Genomic DNA, 23,662 nt, shown 5'->3' with positions numbered 1-23,662 from the left:
GCATCCCACCCGCCTCTCAGCCCCTTCCCTCCCAGGGGACACCAGAGCAAGCAAGGGCAAATGGGAACAGCTGCTAATTCCTTCCAGCCCAGCACAGCCGTAGCCCTCCAGGGATCAGCCCCACAGGGATGGAGGAAGCTGACTCCTGCTTGCAAGCCAGCTGCACCAGCCTGGCCCCGGGAACATGGGCGGCTGTATTTTCACTGCAAATTAGAAATCAATCATAGCAGGAACTTCCCGTGCTGAGAACACCCTGGCTGTTACTATTTTACAGCACTTGGAGGTGTTCTGGGCACTTAGAAAGATGTGGCCCTTTCGGGGTATTATGGGGCAAGTCAGTTTTAAAGGCGGCTGGAGGATCCTTGGCCATTTGGTTTCCTGAGTGGGACGGGCACAGGTGGAGTCTGTGGGGCTTTGTGCTGCTTTCAGATACACCACTGCTCCACGAAGAGGGAATCAGCACACTCCGGAGTGAACACCTCTAGCCTGACCCCAGCTTTATTAATAACAAGTAATTAATATGAGAGCGGACGTGCCTTGTGTCTCTGAAGACCTTTTAAGATGTGATTATGTTGTGCTAATCTCACCCCGAAGTACTTCCCTGTTTAGACTGCGCTGGGCCATTAAATATCTGAAAAGCCAGTGGAGACCCCCCCCTCGCTGCCCCGGGAAGTGCTCGGGGTCTGTTCCCCAGCAGCCAGACCCTGCTTTCAAACCCTCTAAATCAAGTATTAAGTCAAGCCCATCTGGACTGCCAGGAAAAACACTCCCTCCTCCTCATCTGCGTCTCATTACCCGCCATGCCAGCCCCAGCCCTGAGCCACTCGCTCCATCCCGCCCAGATGTGCTGCCCCACACTCCCCTCCCATATTTCACAGCCATCAGCAGGACTTCAAGGAGCAACCGAAGGGCCTGTAACATTGCACAGGCTCTTAACAAAGACATATATCCAGGTCCCTTACACATAGCTGTAGGCACATAACCTAATGCAAAGCCCCTTTCCCCCTCCCTTGGTCTTGCACCAGGCAGGGGAGCTGGGGTGCTCAAGGCTCCCCAGGCACAAGGTTTCTGAGCTGCTTCCCTGCGGCTCTTTGCCCAGCACATGTCCAGGCTATTGATTTTCAGGGGTTGTCCCCTCTGAGAGCCTCCAAAGCCAGGCAGCCCCTGTGTCCCACATCTGGGGAGGAGCACCCAAAGGCAGGGCAAAGGCAAGGAGTTGAAGCCAGACCTGCAACCCTGTAGTAACCGGGCTGGTTAAATTTGGGAGCAGTTTGCCTGGCACAGGGCAAAATCAACACTGAGCCTAGAGCAAAATAAAGTACCCAGAGACCCAAACCAAGAAACAACCTCTGTGTTCATCAGCTCAAAAAGCTCCTGAGATAAAGCTTTCCAGTGAAAGCTTCAGTGCTTTCTGCAATGGCAGAAAACTTGCAGAAACAGGCACTTTTGTTAAGTTTGGCACTTTCCCGGCCTAAACGGCAGCCCAGGACTGCAGGGGAGAAGGCGTACATCAACCCTTCCACTACAAGGAGTTAGCCCCTTCCTCCTGAGCTTCTGAATAGCTGCTGCCCAGCCTGTAGTTGGGGCTCAGCATCAGGTGAAGTTGTGGTATGAAAACCACGTGGCCGGCCACGCTCAATCATTACTTTTCCAGAGAGGCCAGGGCAGGCAGCATCACAAAGAGGTTTTGAGGGCATGAGATTTAATAGGTGAAAGAAAAATATGTCTATTGTCTCACTATGTCTCTGCCTGCAGGAGGGTGTGCAACCCTGGTCTGGCACCAGTCCCTGATGGGCAGCACTGGCTGGGGACCCTAAGCTCCAGAAAACAACAGGAATCCCCTGCAGCATGTCACGGCGAGAAAAGCCCTGGGATGAAAATACTCCTCTCCACAGCTCTTCAGTGCACACAGCGGGGATGCAGGGTAGGCTTTAATATCAGTGAAGAGGAAAGGGAGGAAGAGGAGAAGAGGTCACTGTTATGACAGATGTACAGACACTGACACATCCCGTAACGCGAGGCGGGGAAGAAGCTGGGGCGCATCGCAGGGAGCCTTGGGATGTCCTTCCCCAAGGACTGCTTGCTCCCTGCAGGTACCTCCCAGGGAAGGGGAGGCAATGCAGGCAGGAGCCCCAGCCAGACCCTGCGAACAAGTGCGGGCTGTGCCCGAGGTCCAGCGAGGTCCCCAGCTGGCCGGGTGCTGGGTCTCCGGCATTTCGGTGCGATGCCCCTGCCCAGGGCCACCGGGAGCAGAGAGGGCGTCCAGTGGCCCCGGGCAGGCGGTGGCAGCCACTGCCTGTGTCGGGATGCCATCTAGTGTCGCTTGGCAGAAGGGCCCGTCAGACAGTGACCGTGCATATGCTCCCCAGGCTCACAGCATCTCCAGGGGCCAGCTGGGAGGCACCCCAAAACAGCCTGGGTGCTGAGACACCCACCCCTGGGGACGGTCTGCACCCCATGACATACGCACCCCGTGGCCAGCACGGCTCCAGACCCCAAAGGAGGACGGTGGCCATTGCCCAGGTCATGCAGGGGCAGCAAAGATCAAAGTGGTGCCCGGGCTTGCTCAGGGGGCCCCGGGACAGCCAGGGCTTGGAGACTCAGCAGCCTCACCAGTGGCACGGGGTGACCCCGGTGGTGGGTGGCTTGGTGAAGGAGGAGGGCAAGCATCCCCCATAGCAGCGTGCAGCCTGCCTGCAGCACCAGCGCGGCCAGGCCCAGGGCCAGGGACACCCGGCAGTGCCGTGGGCTGGACCGCAGGGCGAAGCCCCAGGCATGATGGCCGCTGGTGGCCAGGGGTGGGGATGCCGGCCAGGGGCTCCTGTGGTTTGGTGGGGGGGGGATGGAAGGCGTTGGAAGCAGGGCGGTTCCTGCAGGGATGGGAGCGTGTTGGGGGGCAGTAGGAGTGGGCTCGGTGACAACTGTGGACAAGCCCCACGCAGTGGCATGGTCCCACTCCCTGCCTGGTACAGGAGCATGGTGGGATGGAGAGCGTGAGGCCAGAGGGACCACACCCGGTGCAGCAGCCCTGGGGGTTGGCCAGAGCGTTGTGGGGAGTGTTGAGACAAGGGACATGCTGGGTGTCCCCCATGGGATAGGGGCTGGCCTCTCCGTGGGCACCGGAAGAGCAGGAGGCTTTTGTGTGGTGGTGGCTGCCAGTGGGCTGGTTGGCACCGGTGTGGTGGCAGAAGCTAAAGTGGACAGTGCAGGCTCGAGGCTGGTGGCCTTGGGAGACTGTTGGCTTATGGTGGCTGGAGCTGGACACAGACTGAAGGCCTCCTGTGGCGCAGCTGATGATGGGCTGGTGATGGAAGCCTTGGGCAACACCGTTGGTGATGGGGTGGTGATGGAGGTCTCAGGCAGCACAGCTGATGATGGGGTTGCGATGGAGGTCTCACGCAGCACAGTTGGTGACAGGATGGTGATGGAGGCTTCTGGCGGCATGGCTGATAATGGTGTGGTGGTGGAGATCTTGGGCAGCACATTTGGTGATGGGGTGGTGACGAAGGCCTTTGGCGGTACAGCTGAGGATGGGGTAGTGAGAAAGGCCTTAGATGGCATGGTTGATGATGGAGTGGAGAAGTCCTCCGTTGGCATGGTTGGTGACATGGCAGAGGGGGCCATGGGTGACAGCGTGGTTGGCAGTGCCATGATGGGAAAGTCTGCCAATGACAGCGTGGTTGGCACTGCAGTGGGCAAGGCTCCAGGTGACAGCAAGGTTAACATTCCTTGTGATGATGCAGACGTGAACGGCTGAGATTGGGTAGAAGAAGCTGAAAGAGGTAGAGTAGCTGGGCAAATTAAGTGGTCATCCCTCAGCAATGTCACTGCTTGCCCTGCCAGGTGGAGTGGACTCTTGCATGACACTTGTGTGGACAATTTGACCTTCTCACTGTTGCCCAGGATCCAGCTGTGCAGGTAGCAGAGGTTGCAGTCACATCTCCATGGGTTCCCACTCAGATACACAGAGCTGAGCTTCTTCAGGGGGTCCAGGAGACCTTGGGGGACACTGTCCAGCTGATTATTGCGGAGGTTGAGGGTTTTTAGATTTGGGAGAGAAACAAAGATCTCATCATCCAGAGCAGAGAGCTGATTTGTGTCCAGCTGGAGCTCCAAGAGCTTGCTGAGCCCAGTGAAGGCTCCTCTTGGCAGGGCTGCCAGCTGGTTGTGGGACAAAATGAGTTTGCCAAGAGATGTGAGGTTGACAAAGATGCCATCTGGAAGTGTGGCCAAACTGTTCTTGCCCAGGTCCAGCTCCCACAGGTGTGGCATGGTGTCAAAAAGGCAGCAAGGGAGCTCTGTAATGCAGTTTGAACCCAAAGTCAGCAGCTTCAATTTGTTTAAACCAAAAAAGCCCTGAGGTGGGAGAACCCTGATGAGGTTGTTGTCCAAAAGGAGTTTCTCCAGGTGAGTCAGGCTCCTCAGGAGCACGGGTGGCAGTGCCCTGAGCCTGTTCCTCTGAAGGCTGAGCTCCAGCAGCCCCAGCTGACTGTCTAGCAGCCCCTCTGGGAGTTCCTGCAACTCATTCTCATACAGCCGGAGGACTTGCAGCCGGGGGAGTTTGCTAAAGGCATCCCCAGGAAGAGTAGTGATCCTATTTCTAGCCAGGTCCAAAAATGTTAGATTGATAAGAGAATCAAAAATGCCTTCTGGAAGAGATGGGATTGCATTGATGTGCAGGGAGAGCTCTCCCAAATTTTCCAGCCCATCAAACAGGCCTTTAGGGATGTATCTGAGGTGGCTGTCTCTCAGCTCCAGCCTCTGCAAGCTTGGGAGGTTTTGGAAAGTGCCCACAGCTAGTTCTTCTAACGAGGCACCAGAGATGTCCAAGTCCCTCAGCTTATCCAAATTATCAAAGGCTCCAGGTTCAATTGTCTTGATCTTGTTGCCAATAAATAAAATCTTGATCAGGTTGGGCATGTACCTGAAGGCACCTTTCCTTATAGCAGTGATGCTGGTTTGCACAAAGATCATCTCAGAAATGAAAGGCTTTGCAATCTTTGGGATCTCTTTGACGTCATTTTTTGTCCCTCTGTAGACCATCTGGTAGTCTTTGGGCATTTCATATGTACCTTCACCCAGGATTTGTTCTTGGCATTTATGGGGATGGAAGGAGAGGAAGAAAAGGAAAATGAAGTATGGGTACATTGTCCTGAAACAAAGGTTTCAAAAATCAGTTATGAAGAACAAAAAAATCTCCATCCGCAGCTCTGAACTGTGGTACCACACCATCGTTCAGCTCTTGGGACTCTTCTATTCATATACCATAGCTCATTTCATGAGAAAGAGAGAGACCGTACAAGCCAACATACACTGCATTTACAAGAGTTCACTGTCTTCGGCACCAAGGGACGGAGAGGAAGGGAGAGTGAGCCAGCTCATGGCTTGGCACTGGAAGATGCTCCAGGAGGGACAAGGGCTGGACAGTTTGTTCTCTGGCCTTCTTTCTCCCATATTTGGGCTGTAGGCTCAGCATCTGTCTGGGTGAAGAAGGCAAAGTGTTGCTGCCCATTAGCACTGCCCCAGTGGGTCCAGTTACTCAGCAGGGCAACAGGACATTTGTGCAACAACAGAAGCAGTCAGCCCTGCGCTTGCTAATGAGGGATCAGCAAGGGTCACAGGAGCCAGTCAAGACCAGATGACCTTATTTACTCAAAGTTTCCACACTGTGCTGGATGGATTTACTATTTCATTGGTGCTTCTCTCAGTTCAGGGTGGGTCATTTGAAACATGACTTCTAAGCATCTCCTTTTCAGGATTCTTGCTAATTGCATCATATTTTGGCCTTGGTTATGCAGCTCTGTCAGATAGAAATGGTTAACTTGCGAGCAGCAACCAAGCTTTAGAGCAAGGCTCATTAAAAGACTATGAAATGTCTACAGATGAACTCTTTAATACCTAACAGGGCTCTGACCTGCAGTTAAGAAGTGAAGTCACTGATACACACCCACCAGTAGCCATGTTAAGCCCACTATTTCCTTCGAACCATTTGGAAACACTCAGCTAACACGTTCCGTCAGCGTTGTACTGGGACTGTAGTTCCCAGTTTGTGATCCACAGTCCTTGGTGGGAGCAGTAGAAAAGGCTGTGTGTTGCTTCTTGGGTGTCCATAAAACCTGACCATACAAAAAACCCTTACGCTGAGAGGGTAAATTTGCTATGAAAAGTTATTTTTCTGAAAAATGTTGAGAGGTCAACAAACACAGGAGGCTGCAAGCCACTGGGTTGAAGAGAAACCAAGGGAGGTGAGCTATGTGCCAGCTGCCCCATGGGGTTCCCCAGGGCAGAAGTCACTGCTGACCCCTGCCCATTGTCTCCCCAGGGAGACTTGGGTGCAGGAGCCAGGGGTGGGGGTGCAAAAGTGCCTGCTTCAGCTGAGCTGCAGGGGCAGCGCAGTGGGTTAAACACGCAGGTAGGAATGGCTGGACTAAGTGCTCAGGGATGAAAATAAATAGTTTCAAACTGCAAAGCTCTTTTAAAACCCTCCCTCACCCCATCTGGCTGTGGTGGACCTGAGTGTGGTCCCTTGCTTGTTCCACCCTCCAGCAGCGCAGGGACAGAGAGGGACAGCCCCAGCTCACAGCACTGCAGCCTCTCCTGCTCCTTGCTACAAGGAAATGATCAACAATCCCCTCAGAGCTGCCCCTCTGCCCCTCGCAGCACATTTTAAAGAGAAAAAAAAAAAAAAAAAAAAAAGCACTTTGCATCACTTACTTGGCTGAGCGCTTGCAAAGGAGTCTAGCTGCCAGAGCGAGCCGTGCCCTCTGAGGAGCAAGGCCACCAGAGTGAGGCCACCAGAGCGAGGCTACCAGACAGGGTCCCATCACCTGGGCAGCTCTTTATCCACGACCCAGGCGCAGGGCTTGGTTTTGCACGAGGTCAGGGCACAGGTCTGTGCGGGGAGATAAGGGATGGCTAGGGAACAGTGTGGGAGGCCGTTGCAGAAACCCCTCGGAGAGGACACAGGCACGTGCTTCCCAGGTGTTATCTGCTGGCACCATTTGACTAGTCACATCCAGGGAAACCTCGAGATCTCCAGACCAGCCTGTTTTGTAGCTGATGATCTCTGCAGTCCCATATCTCCACTAGCATAACCAACAGCTTCAGAGACACCACCCCCACCAACACAAGAGAATGGAGATTTCCTATTTAAAGCTTTTCCTACTAAAATATCCAGCTGTTTCCTTCCTCAGGAATTGGCTTTTCTAGCTAAAGGTGCTGCTCTGAAGCCATTTGTTTAAGCTTGTATCAGGGATAACAGCTGACACCTGGGCTCAGCCTCACAGCTCTACACCTCGTTGGCCACAGGGCTGGGGCTGAGCACTGTGTTCCCCTCTACACTAAGCACAAGCCAAAGACGCTCCTGTGGTGACACCCAGGGCTCCTGACCAGTGCAAGGGCGTCTTGTGGGAAGAAACACCCTGTTTGATGCAAAGACTTAAAATGACAAGGGATCCATTGCTTCCCAATGGATATTTGCACTAGTTGCATTTAACATTTCTTCTTCAGTTTTCACCTGCTCTTACTTAAGGCTCAGCATGTGCTTGCTGGTCTTCATTATACTTTTCCTGGCAAATTTAAAAATACTCAAACTAGTGCACATTTTCAACAGCCTTACCCCTTTCCAATGTCAATGCCATATGCATCCAGGTCCCTGCTCTGTGCCAGGCTGCTCCAGAGGCTGCAGGGTGGCAGAAGCCAGGGTGCACCAGGGGACAGAGCTCACAGCAGGAGTGACACCAGCCTCCCCAGGCCACGCTGTGGCAGCTATGCCAGGGCTTGAGGAGCTGCAGACAGCCACAGCATCCCTGGTCCAGGCTTGGAGGTGGGCACGCCAGCATCACCTGGGAGATGGCTGCTGCACGGTGGCTGTCCCCTGTGCGGGAGCGGCAGCAGTGTGTCTGTGCAGGACCGTGTGGGGGGGTGCAGCATTGCCCGCCTGCCCCTCGGGAGCGTGGGACCTGCAATCCACAGCCCGCTGCCGGGGCAGGTTGGGCTGATGCGACAGGGAGCCTCCGCTCTGCGGCGGGGCAGCAGCGGGGCAGGGGCTGGCAGAGCCACACAGCCCAGCAGCAAAACCAGCACAGACCCCAGCAAGGACCCCAGCTCGCCTGTCGCTGCGGGCAGGGCCAGGAAGGCTGGCTCAGGGGAAGGTGGCCAGGCGCAGGCAGGGCTCTCCCAGCTCTGCCTGGCCCAGGAGAGCCCGTGGCCCGGCGGCCGCAAGATGGTGCAGGAACACTGCACCGCACCGCACCGCGCTGCAACCCCCGGCGTCGGCACCGTGCATGCACCCACGGGCACACGCACACACATGCATGCACTCACACACGTGTGCATGCACACACAGAGGCTCTCTTAGGGGAGCACCCACCTCACCCGCCATCCCCTGGGTGGGCAGCACTGCTGGGACTTTGTGCTCCGTCCCCATGCGTCCCCAAGACTCTCTGGGGCAGACTGCGGGGGGACCTGCCGGTGCACAGCCCTGGGCTGGAGCCCACTCTACAGCCAGGCAGCCCGTGCCCCTCGCTGGGCAGTCAGCGCCCACTCGCCCACCTCTCCCTTGGACACCCCACACCAAACCTGTGCCCTGGGTGTTAGTGCCAGGCTGCCACTGGGACTCTGCACGGCCAAGGGAAGCAGGGCAGGAGATGGTCTGGAGAGCTGCCACAGGCAGAAAGTGGCACCTTCTCACCACCAGGCACCTGCACCCATGCCACACCATGCACAGCCCCAGCCAAGTCCCCATTGGGCCACATCGACCTTCACTGCTTCTCCCAAATACACAGGCAGAGGCAGCAGAACAGAGTGTTTCCTCTCTCCACCATGGAAACTGGTTGCACAGAAATAATATATATATTTTATTTGAAATACACAAGAAACGCATAGCTGGGAGAATAAACACTACTAAGCCAGCTCTCGCAGAGAGCTCAGTGACAGCTGGTGACCATGGTAGGGTGGAGAAGCAAGACAGGGTGCTGTTTCCCAGGTTGGTTCAGAGGCTGACAATGCAAAAGCAGAGCAGAAGCAGGTGCCTGCCCAAGCTCTAGGGCGCAGCGGGAAGACCTGGCGATGTGGCCTGGTCCCTGCTCAGTGCCGTGACAAGAACACTGACCTGCAGCGTGCCACAGCGGGAGTGCAGCACCCAGGTGCCCTGGTATGTCATCCCTGGTCCTGCTGCCTGCCCGGGAGAAGGAGGAGGAGGGAGGCGAAGGCTGACCTGCTGGCAGCTCGTGGCATCACAGGCCACGCTTACGGTGCCCTCGGGGTTGCTGTACGTGCACTGTCCTGGAGCATTCTCCCCCCGCTCCTCGTCCCAGCCCTCCTCCGGGGGGACACCCCGTGCTCCCAAGCACTCCAACTGCCCGTGAGGGACCTGCAGCAGGGACTGTCCCTGGAGAGCGGCCGGGCTGGTGCAGGAGGCTTGCCCATGGGTAAGGGGCTCGGCAAAGCTCTGGAGCCAGCCCAGGAGATAGGCGAGGCGGCAGTCGCAGGCCCAGGGGTTGTCAGCCAGCCCCACGCGCGCCAGCTCCTCGTTGGCATCGAAGAGCCCCGGGGGCAGGCGGGCCAGGTGGTTGTGGTCCAGCGCCAGGGCGGTGAGGAGGGGCAGGCCAGCCAGCAGCCCAGCCGGCAGGCTGGAGAGGTTGTTGTGGCTCAGCTGCAGCACCGCCAGTCCCGCCAGCCCCTCAAAAACCCTGGCGGGGAGGTGGGCTATGGCATTGTGCGAGAGCACCAGGGTCTGCAGCGCCGACAGGTTAGCAAAGAGCCCCTGGGGCAGTGTCTCCAGCTGGTTGTGGGCCAGCGAGAGGTGGAGGAGGTGAGGGGTGCCGGTGAAGAGGGTGGCAGGCAGGGTGGCCAGGCGGTTGCCCTCCAGGCTAAGAACAGTGAGGTTGGGGAGACCAGCAAAGATGTTGGGGGTCAGGCTGCCCAGGGCGTTGTGCTGCAGCTGCAGCCGCCGCAGCCCACCAAGCCCGACGAAGGCGTTGTCCGGCAACTCCTCCAGCCGGTTACCATCCAGGTGGAGCTCAGCCAGCTGGCCCAGTGCCCCGAAAGCACCTAGGGGCACCCGCACCAGCAGGTTGTCGCTGAGCTTGAGGAGGCGGAGGGCAGCAAGGGGGACGAGCAGCCCGGTCGGCAGCTTGGTCAGGATATTCTGCGAGAGATCCAGGGTCTGGAGGTGCCGGAGTGGGTGGAAGATGCCGGGGGGCAGCACCTCGATCTTGTTCCCTGGCAAGCGCAGGTCCTGCAGGTGGCAGGTGGCTGCGAAGAGCCCCGGCTGCAGAGAGCGGATGGCGTTGGCACCCAGGGAGAGCTTTCTGAGGCTGGGCAGGCCCACCAGCACCCCCAGGCTGATTGCCGGCAAAGGGTTGCCCGATACCTCCAGCTCGGCAAGGCTGGGTAGTCCCAGAAAGGCACCAGCCTCCAGCTCCTGGATGTTGTTGTTGAGGAAGACCAGCTTGGTGAGGGTGGTGCTGGAGCCCAGGGCCCCGCTGCGGACGCTGCTCAGGGCCGTCTCCACAAAGAAGAGCTGGGTGGCATTCCCTGGCAGGCCTGCCGGGATCTCCTGCATCCTCTCCTCCGAGCAGAAGACTTTGGAGGTGTCATAGCACTGGCAGGTGGGGGGGCAGGGCAGGGGCAGCCCCCCCACCAGCAGGGACCACAGCCCCAGCAGTGCGTAGACCACCAGCCTGCACTGGAGAAGGAGCCGAGCCTCATCCTCTGCCTTGGCGAGGCAGAAATCTGCACCCGCAGGTGGGTGCTGCTGGGGAAGTGGCCTCTGCAGCCAGAAATGCAGCAGAAGCAACCTCTGGGGCACTGCCTCCAGCAGTCATAGGGCATCCCTCCAGCCCCGGCTGTCCGCACCACCCCAGCACTCCCCTCGTGGGAATGGGGAGCACTTCTCTCCCAAATCTCTCCCCGCCTGCCCCAGGTAGTGGGTCAGGGCTCCTCCCCTGTGCCCCAGCCCCACTGCAGCCCGCCCTGGGGCAACCACCGTGGTGCCACGCTTGCCAAAGGTCCCCACGTCCTGCAGAGCAGCAGCTGAGGTGGGACCCATGTAGTCCTGCAGGGATCTTGGGGGAACCTGTGGCCTCACGAGATGTCTCCACAGGCACAAAGCCAGACTGTGGGGTGGGGGAGCATGTGAAGCACGGGGATGTGCTGCGCACACTGGGTGATGGGGACAGCGCTGCAGGGCTGCTCTGCACTCAGTGACAAAAGGAGTAGGCTCCACCCTTGTATTTCTAATTACCCATCAAGTAATTCTTCCTCTGCAAGCAACCAGAGCAGCATCAAATCTGCCTGAGGGATATTCAGCTGGGCCTATTCCCAGCCCACTGGAGGCACTTTTTGAGGCAGTGGTCTCCAGACCTCTGCCAGTCCCCCCCTAACTGAGATACGTGCCAGGGATGCTGTGTGATAGGGAATGCTGCCCGCCCCACAGCAATGCCCACCTGCAGACACCCCGTACAAGTGGGGCTCTCCTGGACTTACGCTGGCACTCGAGAGCAGTGTTGGGCTTGGCTTTTCCTTTTCACCATCTCACTTGTTTTCACCAGAGCCAACAGCGGCTCCCCCCTGTCCCAGGCCCCCCAAACTACCCGAGCAGCATGGCCACCACTTACCCAGTGTGGCATCGTGGAGACTGCCACCGAGCCTGCGGCAGGTTTGTGGGGACGCTGCTTGCCGAGATGGGATGATGTTTTCTGGGGCGGATGGGAAGCTGGCCTACAAGCTGTTCCTGCTAGGGCGGAGCTGCCCCTCGCTGCTTATCGGCAACAACAACCCGTGTCCTTGGAGTGCTTCAAAAAATAACCCGGCCCCAGAGGGACTGGAGGTGAGGCCAGAGGCAGCTGCCAGTGAGCATCCTGGCAGGGAAGCAGGGTCCCAGCCCCGGATGTCCACTGGCCCAGGGACGGTGGCAGGGCACTGCTGTCATGGGTGGCACCAGCCCTACTCCGAGGTCAGCGTGCTTGCTTCCAGCAGCACCCTGAGAGACTCCCTGAACTTTATTAAATCTCAGTGGGAAATGGTGCCAGCAAACATCTCCTGCACGAGAGAGGGGACCAGGCACAGCTTAGCAAGGCAAAGCAATGCCGTGGGGAGGGGACCGCCCTGGGAACATCCTTGTGAGATGCATCGGGTGTTTTGCAGCCCATGACGTGCACCTGGCCAGCAGTGGCCAGGGGGACTCATGGATCAGCTGGATGCTTGGACATGCCCAGGGGAGCAGTGTACACCGCCTTAAGAACTGCCTTGCAAGGGCCTGTGTTGGAACAGGCTGGGGTGGCAGCAGCCATGGATGTACCCCCAGGGGCAGCCAGACTGATGGAGCAGACAGCAACGCAGAGAGAAACTCAGCTGACACAAGCCAGCAGCAGCCAACTCTGAAGGGAGCCAAAAGAGCTCCCCAGCACCCGGGGGGTGGCGTTGGGTAAACCCTTGAGGCCATGTCCCAGGGAGTGGACTATCCAGGAGGCAGCCACTGTCTCTATCGAGAAGCTTGATGGAATCTCAGCTCACTCTCCAAAAGCCACCCTGCTGCTGTTGGATGGCTAAGCCCTCCTTGGTCCCTCACCCCAGGCTGGAGCCCAGGGACCAGCATGGGCTCTGCAGCCACAGCCCACTAACCCTCTCCCAGCCCCACCAGCCTGTATGGGCTTTTCCTCAACAAGAAAAAAATCTCTTAGGAATGGAAATCAAGCACTGCTCCTGTCCCTGCTAGGTCAGTCCCTGGCTGTGCACCATGGAGGAGTGAATAAACAGCTCTTGGCACTGGGGGTGGACAACTGCACTTTAATGGAGAGATCACAGAGCAGCACCCAACAGCCCCACAGCACAGTCCCGTGTCTCCCACCACTGTGTCAGTCCCAGCCCAGAGGAACATCCCATCATGTGCACGAGTGTGGGGCTGCTTGTGCCAGCGCTGGTTCCTGGGCCGGTGCGAGCAGCCAGAACTATGGGGTACACACCAACTGTGACCCTCGTCCCGTGGCAGCAATCTGCAGGCAGCCTGGCACCACCACACCATGCGCAGAGGTGAGCTGGACCCCTCCCTGGCCGTGCCACAGCTGGAGGAGGCAGGGTGGCCGCTGGACACAGGAGCTGTGGGGTGGGGGGGGGTGGGGGGGTACCCACCTGTAAATTGCAGAGCAGCCAGCGCTTGCTGACCCCTGCACTGTGCGCTGCCAGCATCCCCGCTGCCTGAGGGCTGCAAGCAGACAGAAGGACTGGGCACATACAGAAGGACATTTAAGGGAGGAAGAGGAAGAAGCTTTGCCAGGCAGAGCTGTGCCAGGCTGCTCACTAGCTGGTGAAGGATGCACAAGGATATTGAGGCAGCAAGGACCAGGGGTGAGGCACAGCAGGAGCAGCCCCAACATGCTCCAGCAGCCCTGGGGCACAAGCACGGGAGCCTTTCCCAGCCCCTGGCAGACACTTCACACCCATCGTCCCACCCCTATAATACCCCTGCAGTAAGGGCTGGTGCAATTCCCCGGCCACTCACAGGGTTTGGGCAGGGCGCTGCAGGCAGGGGCACGGCCACAGGAGGGTTAGCACCAGCACACGGCGAGGGCTCAGGGGTCCCGCTGCCCTCCGATGCCAGCATGCGGCCCCGCAGCTCTCCTGGCGGGAGAGGCACGAAGACGGGCGGAGCAGGAGGCTGCTCAGAGCAGGGGAAGATGGCGGCTGTGCTCTGGCCTGCCCTGCCTGCAGGCAGGGAGGGCAGCTTGGACGCGGCCAAGTCACTCAGGGTGTGCCACCCTAGCAGCAGCGCCGGGCCCAGGCAGCCCTGTCCCGCGGGGATCCCCGCCGGGATGCAGGCGAGCCACAAAGCAGCACAAGGACGTGCAGCTCTGCTGGGGGCGAAGGCGCTCGCTCAGCTCCTGGCCCTGCGTGAGGGCTGGCACCTGCCTGCCCAGGCAGGGGCTGCAGGCATGGCAGCGGGGGGAAGATGGGGAGGAAGGGGCTGGGGGAGGGCAGCAGGCAGTGCAAGGGCAGGCAGCACTGGCGGGGACAATGCAAGGTGAAGGATGGGGAAGTCCTGTTGTTCAGGGTAAGCACCATCATGGTCAGGCTGTGGCTACCTGCTCGAGGGGCCCCTCTCAGCACCCTGCACCCCAGCTGCTGGCCCCCAGGCAGAGAATGAGCACAGAGGCTGCACTGGAGGCAGGAGGGGCTGGGGACAGAAGGCAGCCATGAGAGGTCACCTAGAGGGACACCCTGCTGCAGAGCAGGGGCAGGGCAAAGCAGAGCAGGACAGGGGGACACGCAGCACCTGGGATGATACTGGCCCGTCCCAATCAGCAAGTTTCTGTCATGTCCCTCGGCCCCATGGGGAGGGGATGCCCAGCCAGCACCACTGCCCCCAGGGTCTGCTGGGCGCTCAGGCTTCATTAGGCGCCTTCATCCTCATGAGCACGATGTGGCTCTTCTTCCTACAGCCATAGACCACCAGCGCCACCAGAGCGGCAAGCAGGGCCACACACACCAGCACAATGACCGCCACCACCACCCCGCTCTGTATGCGTGTCAGGCCCCACCACCCCCTCTCCTCTTCCTCCACCTCCTTCTCCTCCTGTGGGGAGACTGCCAGCCCCGTGGGGGTCTCCGTCCAGGCACTCTCTGGCAATGCCTCTTCGGAGGGGCGAATGGGAAGTGGGGTGCTGGGATGGGGGGAGGCAGCGGGGGACCAGGGGGTGAGAAGCTGGTCCTGCAGCAGCCCAGCGATAGGGGTGCCCCGCAGGGCGGGAGGCTGGGCGCAGAGGGGGGGTGTCTCGCCCACCTTGTGGAGGTTGTCCTCCAGCCAGCCCCGCAGGGGCAGGATGCCCTTGTCGCAGCGCCAGGAGTTGTTGTGCAGCTTCACCTCTCGCAGGGTGGCCAGCGGGGAGAAGATGCCAGTGGGCAGGTACTCCAGGGCGTTGGAGTGCAGCTGCAGGTCCCGCAGCCCCGGGGTGGCCCCAAAGAGGCCCCGTGGCAGTGTCTGCAGCTGGTTGTGGTGCAGGGAGAAGTTCTGCAGCTTGGGCAGCCCCTCCAGTGCCCGGGCATCCAGGCGGCGTAGGGCATTGGAGTGCAGCGACAGCTCCAGCAGCTCCCCCAAGCCCCGGAAAGTGCCGGGTGCCACCGAGCGCAGCTGGTTCTTGCTGAGGACCAGGAGCTGCAGCTGGGTGAGGTTGCTGAAGACGGCAGCAGGGAGGGTGGAAAGCTCATTCTCATAGAGCCACAGCTCCCGCAGGTTGGGCATGGGTCCAAAGGCACCGGGGGAGATGTCCTGCAGGCGGTTGACGTACAGGGTGATCTTGGTGAGGGCATGCAGGGGCAAGAAGATGCCGCTCGGCAGGGTGGTGAGGAGGTTGTTGGACAGGTAGAGCTTCTGCAGGTTCCCATTGTGCACGAAAAGCTCCGGGGACAGTGTCTCCAGCTGGTTCCGGTGCAGCCCCAGTTCCTGCAGCTCCGGCAGCCCGTCAAAGGCGCCCGCTGGGATCTGCCGGAGCCGGTTCTCATAGAGCCGCAGCACCTGCAGCCGCGCCAGCCGCTCAAAGGCCCGGGGCGGCAGGCGGTCAATGTTGTTCCTGGCCAGGTTGAGTTTGGTGAGGCTGGTGAGCTCGTCGAACACCCCCTCCTTCAGCTCCTGCAGGTTGTTCCCGTGCAGCTGCAGCTCCTTGAGGTTGCTCAGGTGGGCGAAATGGGAAGGCTCGACCTGGAGGATCTGGTTGCTGGAGAGAAGCAGAGACTCCAGTTTGCCCAGGGGCTCGAAGACCTCCACGGGGAGCTCCTGCAGCTTGTTGCTGGCCAGGCTGAGGTAGCGCAGGTCTGGCAGGTGCTGGAAGGCCCCAGGGCTGATGCGCGAGAGGTTGTTCTTCTCGATGCGCAGCCCAATCAGCAGGGAGGCGTTGCCGAAGGACGCGTCGCCCAGCTCGGTGATGTGCGTGCTGATGATAGAGAGGGTCAGGGCGTTTGCAGGGATGGAGCTGGGGACCGTGGTGATGCCAGCACCGGAGCACTCCACCTGCTCAGGGCGGACGCAGTGGCACTGCTCTGGGCACTGGGCCCTGGCCAGCTGGATGCCCACCAGCAACGGCAGCCACCGCTGCCAGCCTCCCTGCTCCATAGGGCCTGCAGGAAAAACAAAGGAGAGGGGCTCAGCCCCTGCGATTTCCCAGCTTCCAGGGCGACTGCCAGGGATGGGTGCTGCTTTCTCCCTGGAAAAGGCCACTGAGGCCATGGCCATCCTGCCCCCAGCACAGCAGCAAGGCAGAGGAGGCTGGGGGCAGACAGAGCCAGGGGCCACGGCGCCTGGCTGCCATACCACAGCTATTAGTGGCATCCCTGGCGCCCCCCTCGCTCGGCTCCTCCAGCAGCCAGCAGCGCGGTTTCCTGTTTTGCAGTGAGCATGGCGAGCTGTTACCAGCAGCGCTGGCCTCCTGGCACCACCAAACAGTCGAGACCCGAGACCTTCGTTAGAACCAGCCCGCGGCACCCACAGCTGAGCGGGTCCCAGGGATGCTGGGTGGGGGCAGGAAGAAAAGTGCTCCCCAGCACCCCTAAGCACCCTTCTGACTGTCCAGCAGCGAGCAGCTCTGAGCCAAGAGCACCAGCACCCTCTGCCTTGGTGTGCTTTAGCTCCAATCCTGCAGGAGCCTGGGTCAACGGGACCCTCTGCCAGCTCTCCAACCCAGGCTGCGTATGGGGGTGGACCTGTCTGCACCCCATCCCTGCACCCCATCCCCAGCAGAAGGTTTCAGCCCTGGCCAATTTTAGCACAGTGTCTGGTGTGGGCATCTATATGCAGGCTCGTCCCAGGGGTAGTGCCAGGGGAGCTGTGGAGCCTGAGGGGAGCAAGGACTTCACAGCAAGGTCCTCCATCACCCCACAAGCACAGCCACCATGGACACCTTCTCCTCCCTCCCTAGATTAAAGCAGCAGCCTTGTGCCAGGCTGACACGGAGCAGCCCACTGCTAACAACTTCGAGTGGCACAAGGGAGGGGAAAACTCTCAGCTGCCCCAGCTCTGAGCACGGCTCAGTCAGAGGGGCAAGTCTGGCAGCGCAGGGGTCCAGGCATGGTGCCTGCACTGGCACAGCGCCCCGGGGTGCTGGGGCACAGCCCCTGCCTTCCACCCCGGGCTCCCTTCAGGGAACACGCTCACTCTCCAGCAGGGAGGGAGGAACCCTCCATAAGCCAGCACAGTTTATGTTTCCCATATGGAAACAATCTGCATCCAAGAACAGCTTTGTTTATAGCAAACCGTTTATAAACTTCCCCAAATGCTCTGAACATCAAAAGCCCTGCTTGTGTCACTCCCTGGTAAGGCAGCTCAGAGAGCATCCACACTGGAGCGCCCTTCAGGAAAGGCAGCTGAAAATAATTTATCTCCTTTTTTCTTCCAGGGACAAAACGTCTACAGACCAAGGATCTGAATATTCCCTACCGCTCAGCCCCTCAGCATCCCACTGCCCCTAACCTCAGGCCCCTAAATGTTACTTTGCCCGCCTTAATTTTCTCTATTGGTTATTATTTAAGATATGTTGCCCATGTAACTATTTCAGCTCTCACAATGCTTAAGTGATCTCGCTTTTTCAGAAAACCCTTACAAGACAAACATCTCCATCAAATCAAGAGATGCTGAATGTGCAGATCCCACCACCACCCCTCGGAGCTGCCCCAGGAGTCCCCCCGGGCCCGGGGCCACTCACAGGGGCGGTAGCAGAGAGGAGACTTACCCGAGTGTCCTGCAGCCATGAGCGCCGAGCGAGCACAGCTCTGTGCTGGCAAGAGAGCCGAGTGTGGTTCATGCTTCCCCTCCCAGTATATAACCCGTCCAAATCAATGAATCAGCACAGGGGCAGCATCGAGGTTAGGGAAAGCGCTGGAGCAGAGCTGCTTCCAACTTCTATTTCCTCGGCAAACAGAGCAAGCGTCTCAAGAATGGAGTTTTGGGTTTCCCTCTCCTGAACCCCAGTGCTCTTGGTTGAAAACAAGTAGATGGCCCTGGGAACATGCTGCTCATGTCAGCCAGCATCCAGGTAGCAGCTCGGCCCCAGGAGCACCCCTTTGGTTCCTGGTGGGACATGGCTGGGTACCCTGACACGTGGGGGCAGGCAAGGCAAAGCCAGGCCCCTGGACACGATCCTGCCCTTTGCTGGAACACATTCACATCGGGGCTGCTCCACGGCATCGCCTCAGCACATGCACAGCACTTGCCTCCTCAACTACAGCTCTTGCAAGTGCCAGGACCCCCGGCCGCGCCCCAGCCTAGGGCCAGCAGCACAGGCAGCCCCCCAGCACACCTACCCTGCCCGAGGTCACAGCTCATCTTTACTCCCCCCCAAACGCAGATGCAAACAGGCCAGCAACCCACAAGAACCTGCTCCAGGGCTCTGCCCCGCAGGCACCTTGCCCAGCCCAGCCAGGAAGCGGGCGCCAAGCAGGGGTCAGCGGCGTTGCTGGTGCCAGCTGGAGGCTAGGCTGCTTCAGAGAGCTCTCACCAAGCCAGAGTGCCTCCCACCAGCACTGCCGTGCCTGCGGGCACTGAGAAACCCCCTCAGCACCCATTGCAGGCAGACTTGCAACCCCAAACTGGCACATGCTGCCGTCTCCCAGGGGCTGCTACGGCTGCGCTGCAGCCCATACACTGCTCTTCATCCTCAGCAGCCCTGACACATGGGTGATGGAAACACCCAGGGGTGTTTGGAAAAGGGTGCAAGCCTGTCCCATCCACTTGTTCAGGGCTGCCTGCTGCCACCCCCCACCTCCCCCCCCTCCAGCCCACAGAGGCGCATAGAGGTGACCTTGGTCCCCACCACCCAGCCCAAGTGTGTGTGTGTGTGTCCCCCCCTCTCCTGGGCAGCCCAAGTCCAGCAGCCTCTGGGAACGGATATCGAGGAGGAAGCAGTTAAGGAGAGCCAGCATGCATGGCCCTTTTGGGCTTCCCGGAGCCAGAGCAGCCCCGTGCTAACCACGGGGCAGCTGGAATTTCCCTGACCACGTCTAATCCCATCTCAGCCCACCCATGTTTCCGCCAGCTGCAGCAGCCCCTGCTCAGGTCCCAGCCAGCGCTAACGAGCTGCTCGAGATGGGAACAGCACAGGGCTGCTGCCGGAGAGGCGGGGAGGAAGGCTGCCTCCATCCCCATGCCGCTGTGTGTCATGCCACGCAGCGAGGGGTGGGAGGGCGCAGGGCAGCGCAGGGGACAGGGACCCTGTTCAAAGAGGGGGCCAGACCAGGATAAACAACAAACTGCAGGGATGGAGAGAGGAGCCAGACTCAGAGGAAGGTGACAGGGATCGTGGGAAGAGGGTTAGACAGTGAGTGGGACGTCACCCAGAGGCAACCACTGAGGATATGTCAGATTGCATGTGGGGCACAGCTGCTGTGGGACATGCTGGATGGCCACGGACCCCTCCCTGGCTGGGATCAAGCACCAAGGCTGGGGCTACCCCCCGGCCACACTCGCTGCCCGCTCCTGGGGCAAAGCACAGGCATTTGGGCACAGACAAGGGGTATTTTAAAAACATCACCCACAAGTGCTTTATCGTTATTGACACAGCAGACTTTCCCAGCACCGTGGTTCCCAAAATAACCTCTCTGCTTCCTTGACAGTGGTGCAGCTAGAGGCCAGGCAGCGGGCTTGGGAGCTGCCCATTCCCTGCAGCCCTGGCACAAAATCAGGGCTCTCGTGGTCTTATTGCACCCTTATCACCAGCTCTGTCTGTCCGCCACCAGCGCCAGCACTGTTGGGCTCCTGCCTGCTCTGACTCATCCCAGAAGCACACAGCTTTTCAGCAAGGCAACACAGAAATTAAACCCCAGCACTTCCGAAAAACCACCACCCCAAGCCCGGTCCAACAGAGGAATGTCAGACTCAGCTCCTTCCAAGCAGCACTGCCCCGGGGAGGGGGGCAGGGGAACAGTGACACACACAAACGGACAGGGATGCAATGGTGGGTAACCTCAAAAACCCTGCCCCCAGAAGGGGGATGAACAAGTTATGGCCCCTACAGCCATGCAGAGCACCCAAAGTTTCAGAGGAGCCCAAGTAACAGCCCTGCCAATAACCCAGCTGCCTCTACTCAGGCTCCAGCTCCTGGCTGGGAAGGACGAATCTGTTTTCAAGACATCCCTAAGAATAAAGTAAGGCTGCAGAATGGCGCAAGCCAGTGCACTGCACCCGCTCCGGGAGGTGAGCGCACAGGAGCTTGCCCCAGGCTACACGCAAGGGAGAGGAGCAGAGGGTGTGGGAGCTTGAGGCGGCAGCACCGACACACCCGCACATCTGGAGGGGAGAGGCAGCTCCCCGAGACAGTGTGTGGATGTGATCGAGGGTGAGGTAAGCGTTTTGCAGAGGGAGGCTGCTCCATGTAGCTGGGAGCTCACACGGTGCTAGATGGAGTGGAGCAAGCTTCATGCCCCAAGGTCCAGCAGTGCTCTGTGGACCTTCCCCACCTCCAGCCGCACCAGCTAGAGAAAGGGTGAAGCCCCGAGACCAAGCTCAGGCTGGGTAGAGTCGCTACTGTGTCCCTACGCCACTAAGGTGGCAACGGCACCGAGGTGGGCACCTGCCAAGCCCTGTACCACCATGAGACAGAGCTGGCAGTGAAACCTGCGGCCATGGCTGGGCCAGGGGTTGGCACCTTCCCCAGAGCCCCCAGCCCTCCTTGCCTGCTCAAACGCAGTTTTCTGATTCCTCAGCAAAGGCAGAGGCCGAACGCTGCTGCGCAGGGAAAAGCAAGGGCGCATGGTGCTGCCCCTCAGCCCGGCTGCTGCCAGCAGCTGCAGCCCAGGCTGGAGCTGCCCTTGCACCAAAGAGCCCCCAGTGCTTTCTGCAGGCATTTCTCCACAGGCTGCTGAGCCCACGGGAGGGCTGGAAGTCCTGTGGCAAGTTGTCCCAGCTAGCGTTACCCCTTGCGCTTTGACATAACCCTGCCTAGGACTCCTGGAGGCCAGCAGGACCAGGAGCAGGGAACCCTTAGCCACGCTTTCCAAGCCTCTTGTGTTTAACACAGTCTGGGTTCCCAGTCCCACCATGGCTCCTGTCTGTCCTGTGACATTTTACACAAGCCCTGGTGCTCCTCCATGCAGAGCTCAGCCCCAAAATGTCACCAGCCAGAGAGGTTCCAGGAGCCCCAGAACAGCAGCACCACCTATTTTTGGGGAGGTCTGCCTTGCTCCTGGACAGCAGGACAGTCCTGGATTTGTCCATGCTGGCACACCTCCTGCACATCCCCACGGCTGGGGTGGTGCACACAGCAAAGCTGAGTGGCTCTGAATCACCAAGGGACTCGAGACTGCTTGGAAAAATTCATGTAATCGCTAAAATTAGCAGCTTGTGAGTTTGGCTGGGAGAGTGCATCGCTCATCTGCCAAACAGCTGAGCACGCTCACCCACGCCTCGCTGCTGCACAGCCCAGCAGCCCCAGCTCCCCTCCAGCTCTCACCTCAGCCCCTGCTTCCCACACACCTCCAGCTCCTCACTGAATTGGTGGCCCTGGGAGAGATGGGACGTCCCCAGGCCCCACCACTCCCTAAAGCACAGGGCTAGGACCCCCCAGTTACTTTGCACAGCTGCAAAGCACCCACTATACTGTGAGAGACCCCCCCGCAGCAGCCCCCAGTGCTCACAGAGACTGGCTGGCCCAGGGCACTGGGCCAAACTCTGCTCTGCTGAAGCAGAGGAGGAGGGCGGAGGGCTGGGCTAGGGGCCAGGAGAGGGGCTCCTCACAGTGTTCCAGCACACGGGGATACCTCCAGGCCTGAGCCATGCATCAGGACACATAGGCTTAAGCTGGGGGGTGAAGGTGCATTAGTCTGTCAGGGAGCAGTGCTGGGGCCCCCACCACTCATTAGAGAGGCACCAGCAGCCCCTTCCCCACCATATCCCCACCCCAACCCTTCGAGAAGCCCAAACGAGAAAGCTCCTGCCTAGGGCCAGCCATCCAGCCCTCATGGTGTTTTCAGCTCCCTGCTTGAGGAACGCAGGGCCAGGGCTGCCTCGCTGCTCATGGCTACAGGATGCCCCATCTGCATCTGCCCCAAGGGACAGGGACATGTCCTGTCCCCCCTGGGGAAGCACTCTGGGGAGGAGCAGCAGCCCTGGTCTGTCCAGGATGGGTAGCAGGGGTGGCCAGCAGAATAACCTCCATCCAAGCACCAGTGCAAGACCCACCACAACCCTCCTGGAGCCCAAGGAAAACAGTATTTAGGATCTCAAGCACCAGTGGAACTCGCCTGGCCAGCAGAACCATCTCCTCGAGGCTCGGCCCTGGCCCGAGCCCCGAACGATAGCAGAAGCACGCAGGGCTTGGCACAGGCTCAGGGCAGCGTTAGGCTGGAAGGAATGTGAGGGTTGCGGCCAAGTTTGCCTGGAGAGATAATCCGAAGCGGAAAGAGCTTGTCCGATGGACCCTGCAAGGGGGGGGGGGGGGGGGGGGCGGAAGGACAGGCTGGAGCAGGAGGCGATGGCAGGGGGCTGGTCCTGCTCATGCACTGCAAGGTGTCCGCTGGAGGAGCTGTGCCCCATTCTCCATCTCCGCCCCATTCTCCATCTCCATAAAGCCATCCCTGGCAGCAGGGAGTGCCCCAGCGGCCCCTTCCCAACACTCAAAGGGGGAAGGGGCCCCATCCCTCCCCAGCCCCCAGGGGGAGGCGGCAGAGGAGTGCACAGCAGGCTGTGGAGCCACTGCCAGCCATTGCTGGCTCCCTGCCCTGGGCTTTTTCCATCTAGAGAGACACAAAGGCACAGCTGGAAGCCTGGCATGTCGGGAGAAACACAGTCCTCCTGCAGCAATTGCACAAGAGGGGCTGAGCCCAGTGGCAGAATGTCTCTGGGTGCTGCTGGAGCAGCAGCCCCCCACCCCACAAGGGAAGTGGGACTCGCCCACGATGAGGGGCTTCACCAGGGCTTACCCATCCATAAACACCCAGGAAGGAAGGGGATGCAAACCCAGACTTTGGCTAGGAAAATGGAGGCATAACACCTCCATAGCTTGCCCGTGTCTAGATGGAGCAGGGACAAAGCAGGAGCTTCAGGCCTGCTGATCACTGTGAGAGTCTGTAAACACTCCTAACCCCAGCCTTGTCCCGCGGATACGTGCCTTTGGCTGCATCTCCTCCCAGCTATTCTGTCAGCCCTAGGAAATGCCGTGCTCCGATATCCCAGCTGCTGAATCAGCATCCCCAGGCGAGATGTTCTGGTCGGAGGCCTGGAGGAGACAGGGCCAACGCTCCATAACGTCAGGCAGAGGCTCCCAGAGCTTCTGCCTCACAGCCAGCAGTCGCACGCACTCCTGAACCACGGAGCAGTGCTGGGTGTCTTCTCTTGGCATATCTGCCATCACCTGGCTTCTCTTTGCCACCGGGAGAGGGAAGATCTGAGGTGCAGGCTCCGATCTTGCTGCTGTGTGCTGGAGGGCTGAGTTGCATTTAGTAGGCACCTGCCTGAGCTTACTCCCCTCTGCAAGCAGCAACAAGGGCCTTCCAGCAGCTACTGGCCTCATGTGGCAGAGGTGAGACAAAAAGGACAGAGACACCAGGGACGCAAGCACGGGGCAGAGGTGCTGGTGGCTTGGAAGGGTCCTGCAGCAGCTGAGAAACAGGTAGAGAGCTGCCAGCACTTATGGCAGGAGCTAATTCGCTCCTCACCACCCCACTCTTCAGGGACTCCGTG

The 23,662-nt window shown here is 59.5% G+C and overlaps 3 protein-coding genes across 3 annotated transcripts; all 3 read right to left on the bottom strand.

Moving 5' to 3' along the window:
- Positions 1-2,285: 2,285 nt before the first annotated feature.
- LOC104347448 (uncharacterized) lies at positions 2,286-6,736 on the bottom strand. The gene is made up of 2 exons (XM_086468072.1): positions 6,715-6,736; positions 2,286-5,152 (listed from the first exon to the last, which is right to left on the bottom strand). Exon 2 carries the CDS (start codon positions 5,146-5,148, stop codon positions 2,545-2,547), a length of 2,604 nt encoding a protein of 867 aa, XP_086324198.1. The 5' UTR covers positions 5,149-5,152; positions 6,715-6,736; the 3' UTR covers positions 2,286-2,544.
- A 2,109-nt stretch (positions 6,737-8,845) lies between these two features.
- LOC104354633 (uncharacterized) lies at positions 8,846-11,696 on the bottom strand. Its single transcript, XM_009961603.2, has 2 exons — positions 11,622-11,696; positions 8,846-10,690 (listed from the first exon to the last, which is right to left on the bottom strand). Exons 1-2 carry the CDS (start codon positions 11,631-11,633, stop codon positions 9,044-9,046), a joined length of 1,659 nt encoding a protein of 552 aa, XP_009959905.2. The 5' UTR covers positions 11,634-11,696; the 3' UTR covers positions 8,846-9,043.
- A 2,611-nt stretch (positions 11,697-14,307) lies between these two features.
- On the bottom strand, positions 14,308-16,108 carry LOC104354299 (uncharacterized). The gene has a single exon (XM_086467656.1). The coding sequence runs from the start codon at positions 16,106-16,108 to the stop codon at positions 14,384-14,386; it is 1,725 nt and encodes a 574-aa protein (XP_086323782.1). The 3' UTR covers positions 14,308-14,383.
- Between the last annotated feature and the right edge of the window lie 7,554 nt (positions 16,109-23,662).

Source organism: Leptosomus discolor, chromosome 7 (genome assembly GCF_034619465.1).
Source record: "Leptosomus discolor isolate bLepDis1 chromosome 7, bLepDis1.hap2, whole genome shotgun sequence".
NCBI classification, from domain to species: Eukaryota; Metazoa; Chordata; class Aves; order Leptosomiformes; family Leptosomidae; genus Leptosomus; species Leptosomus discolor.
Note: the sequence above shows the minus strand (reverse complement) of the source record. Positions and strands in the feature narration are given on the sequence as shown.

Excerpts from the sequence above, each read along its gene's own strand:
- LOC104347448 (XM_086468072.1), bottom strand. The coding sequence starts at position 5,148 with ATGTACCCATACTTCATTTTCCTTTTCTTCCTCTCCTTCCATCCCCAT.
- LOC104354299 (XM_086467656.1), bottom strand. The coding sequence starts at position 16,108 with ATGGAGCAGGGAGGCTGGCAGCGGTGGCTGCCGTTGCTGGTGGGCATC.